This window comes from Carcharhinus amblyrhynchos, chromosome 23 (genome assembly GCF_965287045.1).
Source record: "Carcharhinus amblyrhynchos chromosome 23, sCarAmb.v2.hapA, whole genome shotgun sequence".
NCBI lineage: Eukaryota > Metazoa > Chordata > Chondrichthyes > Carcharhiniformes > Carcharhinidae > Carcharhinus > Carcharhinus amblyrhynchos.
This window is the reverse complement of record NC_137346.1, coordinates 38,386,717-38,398,301: the sequence shown is the minus strand read 5'-3', so window position 1 is coordinate 38,398,301 and position 11,585 is coordinate 38,386,717. Positions and strand designations below refer to the sequence as shown.

General features: G+C 40.5%; 1 protein-coding gene across 4 annotated transcripts in view; it reads right to left on the bottom strand.

The window, feature by feature from the left end:
* The window catches only part of pom121 (POM121 transmembrane nucleoporin), a 55,764-nt gene that overhangs the window by 4,942 nt on the left and 39,237 nt on the right, over positions 1–11,585 (bottom strand). For 3 of the 4 annotated variants that reach the window (XM_080210902.1, XM_080210903.1, XM_080210905.1), the window contains exons 12-13: positions 8,861–8,899; positions 855–974 (exon numbers count right to left, since the gene is read on the bottom strand). In XM_080210902.1, the coding sequence (XP_080067028.1) occupies positions 855–974; positions 8,861–8,899 (159 nt within the window). The remainder of the gene's footprint in view (positions 1–854; positions 975–8,860; positions 8,900–11,585) is intronic. The other variant, XM_080210904.1, reaches the window with a different exon arrangement.

Genomic DNA, 11,585 nt, shown 5'->3' with positions numbered 1-11,585 from the left:
TTAAATAATGTTTTCAATTTACTGTCATCTGAATTGCCCTAGCAAGCCATGGCACAAAATCAGAAATGGGCAATAAATGCCAATTAAACCACACCCTGAGAAAGAATCATGAAAAAGTCTCCCTGATCTTTAATACTTTACAATTTGTGGAAGAGCATATGGACTGAAATTGATAGCCTGCATCTGTGTTTTCACCGTAGATAAGCTTGAAGCCAAAGTTATAGAAACAATGTCTTTTTAACAGGGTCTCAGTTTTTGATTGTGCATGGAGTATCTGTCAATACAGTTACTGACCATCTGTTTTTTTCAGGGGATGATTTGCATATAGGGGCCTAATGACAATGCACTGGCTGAAGTACATTGAGTTAGTGCATTTGGCTGGGCTTGCAGGGGCGTTCAATTCCTTTGAGCAGGATTTTGTTTACTCCAATTGTAAATGCCATGGGTTTTTCTCCCAGAGGCATCCATTTTCCAGAAGCTTCAATGAATCCTCTGCTGTGATTTTTTTGATACCGGGATGAAATAGACCCTGCTCACTAGACAACCAATCCCTAATGCCTATCGGTTGATACCACTGACATTCCAATGACTTCTCTGATCAAAGACTTTGTCAAAGCTACTCATACATATAGGAATCACGCTCTGATATGATGAATACCTCCTGTTAGTAAACATATTCTACAAATTCCCCACCCATCAAGCTACAGGGGGAAGATGTAGAACCTTTATGCTGCTACAAACAGCCGCTTGGGCTCATTAAATGGGTGTAACCGCTAGGGACACTCAATGGAACTGGTGAGGGGAAGCAGATTATGTTATCCATAACAGGGGTCAGACAATGGGTACTCTCTCACCAAATGCTGATGCTGCTGCACTTGCTCCTGGACTCCCAAAGTTTGTTGCCGGAGTACCAGTGGTCCCAAAGGAAAAACTGCTGCTTGGAGTACTCTGTCCAAAACCAGGTGCAGCAGTCCCTGGAAGAACAGGAAAAGACAAAGCTGTTGAATATTCACTTCATACAGAATTAGCAGAAAATACAAAAAGGTCTTAGTTTTTGCAAGAATGAGAAATTTCTAATATGACAGATGCAAATCTTTTACTTTACAGCCCCACAAAACCATGCTGCTTCCTTTAATGAATGATTCTCTCTCTCTCAGGATACCCAGCAATGCTTTACATTCTGCTGACCAAGAGTTCCCAGAGTTAACTTTAGGGTTACATTTATACTTTTCCAATCCTTGGATGATGTTTTCATTGAAAGTGTGGTCAATTTTAGCTAGCTTTTTCCCTCAGGTACCATGGAGGTTTCCACTGGGCCCATGCCCTCATTCAACACTTGTAGCTTGCCCTTCACCTCCATACTTGTTATTTCAAACATGAAGAACATTTCACTTAATACGGGCTCCGATTTTAATCTGGACTCAATGCAAATAAACATTTAATCCTTGTTCACCCTCAAAGAGGCAATTTAATGAAAATTCAGGTAAAACATTTAAGCCACTGTTTTTCATCCCTGCCTGACAACCACCCAAGATCAAACCAGACTGCCTGCAAACATGGTGGCCTGACCTCCAAGGTGAGCTTCCAAACACACATCAACAGCATCAAGGCTCTATTTGCATAATATTGCCTAACTTGGTTCTGCCTTACTTCATCTGTTGCTGAAGCCTTCTCCTCACCTTTGCTAGCTTGAGATCTCTAGTACACTCCTGACCAGTCATAGAAACAGAGAATTCCCAAGTGCAGAAGGAGGTTACTTGGCCCATTGAGCCTGCACCAACAACAATCTCATCCGGGTCTGTAGAAGTCTTGTTGAAGTTGTACAAGACATTGGTAAGGCCACACTTGGAATGCTGTGAACAGTTCTGGTCACCCTATTATAGAAATGATATTACTAAACTAGAAACAGTGCAGAAAAGATTTACTAGGAGGATGCTATGGGACTTGATGGTTTGAGTTATAAGGAGAGGCTGGATAGACTAGGACTTTTTTTCTCTAGAGCGTAGAAAGGTGAGGGTTGATTTTATAGAGGTCTATAAAATGATGAGGGGCACAGATCATCTAGACAATCAATATCTTTTCCCAAAGATAGGGGAATCTAAAACTAGAACGCATAGGTTTAAGGCGAGAGGGGGGAGATACAAAAGTGTCCGGAGAGGCAACGTTTTCACACAGAGGGTAAAGCGTGTCTTGAACAAGCTGCCAGAGGTACGAATAGAGGCAGGTACAATTTTGTCTTTTAAAAAGCATTTAGATAGTTATATGGGTACGATGGGTAGAGAGTGACATGGGCCAAACGCGGGCAATTGGGATTAGTTTAAGGGTTAAAGGGCAGCATGGACAAGATGTGCCAAAGGGCCTGCTCCATGCTGTAAACCTCTGGCTCTATAAGTGGGTACAGAAACCCCTGGCATTTTGAAGATATTAAAACAAAGTAGACTAGTTTAGAATAGGGATCACTGTGCCTTATATATACACACCATAAGATATCACAAAGTGCCTCATGCAACAGTATTGTCTGCATAAAAACATATATAATAATTGGTAGGGAATTTTGAACAAGTATTGTAGAATTTGATTGTTAAATGTCAAGTAAGTTTTGGCCAAGATGCAGGTTGCCCCAAAGCATAATGGGAAACGAGCAGAATTAGAAAAGCCACATTTTTTGGAAACAATAAGGTACCGAATATATTCTCTATTATCAGTAGCAGACCCTACAGCTGCAAGCTACCAAGGTTTGAAAATGAATGGAGACATCTAGTTTCTGGTTGCAATGAACAGAAGCATTCAGCTCCCACTGATATGGGGTAGCAAGCAGATGGAGGGAAATGACTCCCTCTCTATTCCCATGGTTTACAGGTGGTGAGGGTGATCATTGGACCTATCGGATTTGCACAGGTAAGGTTACTAGGCAACTGGTTGACCAATGAATTCTCAATTCTGCTAGAAGATAAAATGCTGTTAGCCATGGTAAATAATGTGTATGAATGCAATTGGATCATCCAATTTAGTTGACAGGCTGAGCGGGGCAAACATACATTCAAAAATGTACGTCTTACACATGTAACGGCAAAGAGGAGTTGGAACCTTCATTTCTCTCTCTCCCAATGCGTACCGGTCAACGAAGAATGTCTTGAACTACATTCTATCTTTTGAGAGTCTGTGTTAGCTGAGTTCAGTTCAATACGTAGCACCAGATGGAAGCCCTAGAAAATCCACATACAAGGTCCTATCCCCATAATTTCATGTAATTTACCCTGCTAATCAAGGGGCAATTTAGTATGGCCAATCAACCTAACCTGCACATCTTTGCTGTGTTGGAGTATTCCAGAGCACCCTGAGGAAACGCGCACAGACACGGGGAGATTACACAAAGTCACCCAAGACCAGGATTGAAAGCAGGTTCTTGGTGCTGTGAGGCAGCAGTGCTAACCACTGTACCACTCCTCAGTAAATTTGAGGGTCATACAAAACTCTGTTGCTTACATTCCAATGTGCATTAAGATCTGTTCCTGCATCAAGACTGTGCGACATTACCTCAATTGTGGGATTTCCATCCTTGTTTTCACATCCCTCTCAGATCTTGTCCCTTCTTATATTTGTGATCTCCTCCAACCTACAAGTATCTGCATTTCTCAAATTCTGGTACCCTGCACATCTGATTTTAACCACCCACCATCGATGGCCTTGCCTTAAATTGCGAGGTCCTAAAGCTCTGGATTTCCATTCTAAATCTTTCTGCTTTTCTATCTGGCTTTCCTCCTTTAAGAAGTTTCAAAAACTTGTCTCTATTGACTGATCTGCCGAGTGTTAGACATTGTTTGATGATACCTGTGAACTTGGGGGTGTTTAGCTGCTTTTAAAGTGCTGTGCAGGGACTCCCTGTACCTGGGCTGAAAATGGTTGAGTTTGAGAATTCATGCTGGGAATTGCAGTGAAGGTAAGCAAACAATTAGTCAACAACACCCTACATAATAACACATCCCAAGGTGCTTCAGATGCATTACTTAACCTGGCCACATAAGCAGCTCAGATAACCAAAGGTTGATCAAAGGGGTAGGTTTTAAGGTAAATCTTAAAAGGGGGAAAGAGAAGGATGCAGAAAGGTGGACAGGTTTAAGGAGGGAATTCCAGAGATTAGGCCTGTACTGCAGACTGAGGAACAAATGCTCAACTGCATTCACAAAATAAAACATGTGCCAGATGCAGTCTATCTCCGTAAAACAAGCTAAAACGGTCAATTTATCACAAACGCACAAACTTTATCCAATAGGCCATTTCTGAAAGGCCAAGGTTTCACTTTTTCCAAAAAATAATTTTCTTCTATTTGAGATGCTGACCCCTGTAGATATGTTTGCAGAGATGTGCCAGTTTTTTTCTACACTGTTAAATAGACATTCTTTACATTTGAGCATCGGTGGACTATTCAACTGTAGGAGACATCCCAGACATGTCTACTATCCAAATAAATATACAATAAATCTGATCTGTATTGGTTTCAGTCCTATTCTCTTAACATGCAAGCAATACAATGCTAAATATATTGTTGGAAAGGACTTGTTCACACCCACTGTCTACAAATTCTGAAAGGCCAAGAGAAGAAAAAAATCCATGAATTACGCAATCTGGCAATGATGCATCAGAGTAGAGTTAGCATTGTGCAAAATGCCTGCATGGAAAAATCAGTAACGCTCAGAGGAATATCTTGGAAGAACACCATTCAAGTAGTACACTACGGTTTTTAAAACAAAAAGACACTCAGGATGAGGGCAATATTACAACACTGTAAATGTTGCTCATCATGAAGTGGAGATGCTGGTGTTGGACTGGGGTAAAAACAGTAAGAAGTCTCATAACACCAGGTTAAAGTCCAACAGGTTTATTTGGTAACAAATGCCACTAGCTTTCAGAGGGCTGCTCCTTCGTCAGGTGAGTGACTTCTTACTTTGTTGCTCACCTCCAGTTGTCTGAGGTGGCACTGTGGTAAGTTTTCCTATAGCTGTTACGGGGATGATGCTCACATCAGAGTTTGTTAGTGAGTTCCAAGATTCTGCCATAAGAATATAAGAAATAGGAGCAGGAGTAGGCCACCTAGCCCTTCAAGCCTGCCCTGCCATTCAACAAGATCATGGCTGATCTGAAGTGGATCAATTCCACTTTCTCCCCATGACCCTTAATTCCCCTATCAGAAATCTATCTACCCGTGACTTAAATATATTCAGCGAGGTAGCCTCCACCACTTCAACGGGCAGAGAATTCCAGAGATTCACCACCCTTTGAGTGAAGAAATTCCTCAACTCTGATCTAAGCTGCCCCCGCCCCCACCCTTATCTTGAGGCTGTGCCCTCTCGTCCTGCTGTCCTTTCTAAGCAGGAAGAATCTCTCTACCTCTGCCCTATCTATCCCTTTCATTATCTTATACGTCTCTATAAGATTCCCCCCCTCAGCCTTCTAAACTCCAACGAGTACAGACCCAGTCTATTTAGTCTCTCTTCATAGGCTAACCCCCTCATCTCCGGTATCAGCCTAGTGAACCTTCCCTGCACTCCCTCCAAGGCCAATATTTCCTTGTGCAAGTGTGGCGACCAAAACCGCACACAGTACTCCAGCTGCGGCCTCACCAGTACCCTGTACAGTTGCAGCAAGACCTCCCAACTTTTATATTCTATCCCCCTTGCTATAAAGGCCAACATGCCATTCGCCTTCATGATCACCTGCAGACTGGGTTTTTGCGACTTACGCACAAGGACCCCCAGTGATGACAGAGGAAGAATAGCTACATCAAGATGGAATGTGATTCAGAGGTGATGGTAACACTTCGTCATTGCTTCTCTTCTTGCTGGTAAACATTATGGGCAGCAAGGTGCTCATGAAATTAGATTTCTGAACTGCTAAATTCACCCATACGTTCCTGAGCTGGACAGGAGTAGGTGGATATTGAGATCAGTGACAGAAACACAGAGCATGCAGCCTGCTGTACCCTGGATGGTGTTGAGCTGTTTTTGAAGCAGGCCAGTGCTGAGTATTTCACTACAATGCTCATTTGACCTCTACAGTGAATAAGCATTGAGGCATCAGAAATTAGCCACTTCTCCAGCCTGTCCTGCTTGTGTCAGTGTTAACATGGCTGGTCCAGTTAAGATATCAATGGGACCTCCTTTACGTTAATAGTGGGGATGCAGCAATGAAGGGGTTGGGTCTTTTCTTGTAAGAGACAATCACTGTCTGAAATATATGGGTTAAATGTTACCCATCACATGTCAGCTTAAAATCAGACGTTACCAAAGTCTTCCTGCAGGCAGGTGTGGGCTGCTTTGTAATTAACTAGAAAAATCTGGCTGAAACATGTAGAAATACCTGTTGCTTTCCTCACTCATGACCTTATCCCTAAGGATGATTCATGAAGTACACCAAGATGATTGAGCTAATGTCACTAATCTGAGGAACTCAATGATACCCTGAACCTTCTACAATTATAAACAGCTTTGTGTTTAGGGAGTTTAGCCACTGAAGGATCTTCCTACTGCCCTCAATTTTGCTTAGTAACCTTGAAGTCCTACTTGCTCAGGTGATGTTTTAACGTAGGCTGCATCACCATTCTGGATTTTCAAGTATCCTTGCTAAGTCATAAAAATAAGAACCGAGTACGTGACCTCCGTCAGTCTCAAGATAGTTTTAAGTCTAACAGTACATGCTGTGAAGGCTGCTTTCTTTAGTGTGATGTCTCTTTAAGAGCAAGTGGGCTGGACAGTATTCTGAAAAAAGGATTTAAATTGGTTTCCTGATTTCGGTATCGTGAACATTTCTTGGAACCGAATATGACCTAAGTTTTTCATCACCGCGGCAATCTAAGAAGCAGAGGTAAATAAAAAGCCATGTGTTTCGGTTTGGGACAGCCAGTATTTTTTCCGTTCAGCAGCTCTGAACTCAGAGAATGCATGTAAAAAAAAAACAAGCAAGGTTCTATTCGAATTTAACTATTTTCTGTTTGGCAGTCTTTGAAAAAATCTTGGTGTTGAAATAGGTCTCTGAAAATAGAGCAGGCACTGGGTGTGATGTAGAGTCGGAAAGTGCAGGAGATCAAAACCAGAAGGGGAAATGGTTTGGACAAGATGCAGTGTTGCTGTTTCAATGTCACCAGAGACAACCAGCCCATTCAAAAGTGTTGGAGAAGGGAGTCTTGGAGTTCAGCAACTTAAGGGCTGAAGTGGAGACAGTTGTTTGGAAATTTGGGAAGGTAACGTGGTTAACAGTTGACCTTGATGACAAAAATAACAAAGCATCAAGATTCGCAGACACCTAGAGGAATAATGAGGTGCAATTTGCTGAGTAACAAGATTAGCACGTATCTGGAGAAACTGAGGTATAAATTGCCATGCTAGAAAAGCTACTTACCAGAGATCAGTGCACCTACTCAAATAATAACTTCTAAATGCAAGGAATCGGAGGTATGAAGCCCAATCCATAGGGTGGAACAGATAAGAAACTAAATAAAATAACTGCCAGCAACCTCATGGGAGAGAGGTCAATTTTCCATGCAACAGTCAGACAGAGGCCTGTTCCATCTAACATTCCACAGCAGATTTCAGATACTCTTCTCGAAAACAACATTTTGAATCTTCGCTGAATCAGGAAAAGATGTTTTCTGAGACTTGGTCATCGAAGCTGTATTGTGTGGAAGCTAATATCTGGATTTGTCTGAGGGTCACTAAATTGAATGTTTTTTGGGAAAAGGGATGTCCCAGTGTGTTCATGGAACTTGGACATCTTTTGGGAACAAGAGATAATTTCAGATAAAATGGTGTGTTTAGTTACTCATACTTAAACGTTTATTAATTTTTTTTTATTTTAATAAATACTCAGAGTACTTATTAAATACTCTTGCTCTAATTGTTCACACAATAACTGGACTGGTTCCTCACTGGGTTGTACATGATTCCTAACATTATTCAAAATAAAATATACACTACTAAGAACCGGTGTTTCAATTATCCTTTGGGGTTCTGAGACATTCTTAGTGGGGTTCTTAACAGAGTTGGAAAGACAGAGATTGCGTGCAGTCCCATGGTTGTTCAGGAAGTAATCAGAGTGCTTGCAATTACATTACATGCATCTTTGTTGTATCGACTATTTAAAATGAAATTTACTTCTTTGAAATATTCTTTGTCAATTCATGTTTGAATTTTTGAATTAGGTTGATTTTAGTTGGTTTGTTACAGTAAAAGTTCTATAAAGTAAAATCTTGCTCACAGGTTCTTTCCGTTTGTAGGGATTCCTTTCTTTTAATAGTTAACACCCCTATAGGGTCGTAACAGCATGCAGCTAGAATTACCTTGGTGATCTGGCAATGAAAACAATGTATATTCTAATTTCCCAAGATACACATTTTACATGGAATATTTGGGCACATATTACCAGCAATCTAGAAGAAACCAGCTATTGACACTGTCAGGGTGGAGTGTAAGAAAACAACTCAATTACAACTGCCAACTATTATGCTGATAATTTTATAGTACAATAGTTATCCAAATAAATGCAATGCTATAAGATGAGGAATAATGTTTTACTTTTCATTTGAAAATCAATTCTTTGTTATGTACATGGATGGCTCCAATTTTCTGTTCCCAGGGTTAACTACTGCAGCAGCAAAAGTTATTAACAACTGCATGATCTACAGAAAGAGCTGTGCCATTTCCGTTAAGCAGCTAGGCTTGCTGGAGCAGAGGCAGCAAAATTAAGTCAAAATGATCTTCTAAAGCAGACAGTTTTTGTTTTAACATGTCTTCTTTGCTACTGGTAGAAAATAGCCAATAGTGAGCAGCCAAAGCTTACAGAACACCGCAGCATTGCATTAACTTACCAGTCCCAAAGTTCAAACTGGGAGTTCCAAAGTTGAACCCTAGTGGGAAAAAAAAGGTGACTGTCACCAGCAACAATTAATCGTTAAAGCATTTGTATTATGTCAGGCAGACTCACACTGGCCACAACACTATCTTTTGAAGGTTCATCTACAGCAATTCAGCTTTCTCCACAGGAACTGGATTATGTAGGAACCAATAACCACTAAAGAGCAATACAAGAAGTTCCACAATCTACAATGAGTCCTGAATGTTGTTACTAACTCTGGCTGGAAAACATAGGTGGATATTATACAGAAGAATAGGATCAGCTTTAGCTATGATACTCTTCACACATGCAACGGTAATTCTTATCTGTGGATTCACTCCACACTTGTGTACCATGCTCGGCTTTCAAAAGCTTCAAAATCCATTAGTTTGACTACGTCTTCAATCCCTTAACTCATGTCTGTGTCAATGTAACTTTGGAGCCAATGTGGTGAAGTGGACTGCACAGTTTTTCTGGGGAAATCCTGATCCACACAGTTCAGGTGACAAATTAAATTGAATTCTGGGTGCATTCATAGAACCTGCCACTTAAACCGATCACACGGCTTTAGTAAGCACTTCATTCAATGTTAAAATCTAATCCATACGATTCGAGATCAACAACTCTGGTCATATTATATCAAGCCATTCTATTAATTCACTCTATTGATTGGTAATAATTAAACAAATTTAGCATTGCCATTGTTTAAGACCTCTAACCATCACTCTTCCCATAGGGTACAATAATTGGATTAAGCAAACCTGTACCTGAAAAACCTTTCAATTGTTTATAACGTCTCCACTGGCCAAGCTTAGATTTTCAATAATTTCAATAATTCAAACAAGATTTTTCAATTTTATCCAACCTTTAAAGCAATAAATTACTAATTATATCAACTCTATCATGTAGCTTCGAGACTATCAAAGCTGCTTTTTATTTTGATATTTTCAAATATCAGCATTGCTTCCACACGAGGAATTCGAAGGCACCAACTCTTGACTGCGCGAATCTGAGTATGACCTTACAGAATCAGAAATTGTAGCGCAGAATAAAGCTGTTTAAGCCTGTACGCTGATTATAATACTTTCATTTGGGTTATCCAATCTAATGTCATTTCCCTGCCATCTTCCCAGTAATCTTGTAAAATCTGTGGGCCACATGAAGAAAATCAGCCAGGGCTTTAGCTCCTCACTGCTATCCAGTAATCCTGATTGGATACTGGTCATAAACACGTCTGTAATTGAACATTTTTAAAAATGATTTGTTCATGCAATGTGGGCATCGCTAGGCCAACATTTGTTGCCCGTCCTGAATGTCCCTGAGTCACATGTAGGCCAGGCAAGGCTGGCAGATTTCCTTCCCAAAAAAAAAACTTGTGAAACAAATGGGTTTTACAACTATTGACAATGGTTTCATGGTCATCACTAGACTTTTAATTCCAAACTTTATCAACATCAAATTTCACCATCTGCCATGGCAGGATTTGCACCCAGATCTGCAGAGCATTACCACCCTGGGTCTCTGGATTAATAGTCTAGTGACAATATCACTATGCCGTCCAGTCATGTCTCTCTTCAGCTCTTGAATTCAGAATTGCAACAGCTCACGATCAACTGGAGAATGTTGGTACAGAGCTGTCAGAAACAGATCTCTGCCAAGACCATTGCTATTCGTACAATCCCTGTAGTGCAGAAGGAAGCCATTCAGCTCTTGGAGCCTGCACCAACAACAATCCCATACAGGCCCTATCCCATAACCCCACGTATTTACCCTGCAAATCCCCCTGACACAAAGGGTCAATTTAGCATGGCCAATCCACCTAACCTATACATCTTTGGAGTGTGAGTGGAAACCGGAGCACCCAGAAGAAATCCATTCAGGCACAGATAATATGGATACTCCACACAGTCAGCTGTGGCTGGCTCTCACAAAGAATATTAATTCAGACAAAATATACAGGGAAGTATACTTCAATAGGGGTCAGCACCATCAAGACAGGAGTAAGATAAAGAAACACAATTATACAAAAACTATCTTCCAATGAGGGGGACACTTGTTCAAAGAAATGAATTGTATCGGGGGTAAATTTGATGATCTGTGCAATAATATTGAGCGAAATCCAACATCAATTTGCATGATGTCTGACCAATGCCCATGACTTTGTAAGAGACATCTCAAATGAACACAGGAAATCCTGACTATACCTAGATTTACCAAATTCAATATGCAAAGTTCCACACAATCAGCTGCTGATTAAGCTCAAAAGGAAAAGGATTGAATTAACTTTGTGAACGGATAAGAAATAGGTTAAGGGGAAGACAGGGTTATTTGTTGCAGGAGTTATGTAGGGGTGTATTTTCGTTACTATTGTAGATTATATAAAAATTAAGAGGGATAGACAATTCTGAGATAGAATATTGGACAAAAGGATTTCGGGGGTGAAAGAAAATACATTAACTTTATTGATGAGTAGAAAGCACCGCAAGAAGAACAAGCATGTAATGTCAACTCCAACAATAGTGTTGGACTAAAGTCGAAGAATAGCTAAGCCTAACAATACATCCAGTCACTAAACAATAGTATTGAAATGGAAAAAATAATTCTGAACAAAATCGCCTTAACAATACAGTACAAAGTTAGAGGAAATCATGCTTCTATTAGGTTTGGTCAAAGTCATAAGATAAGCATTTAATTGCTCA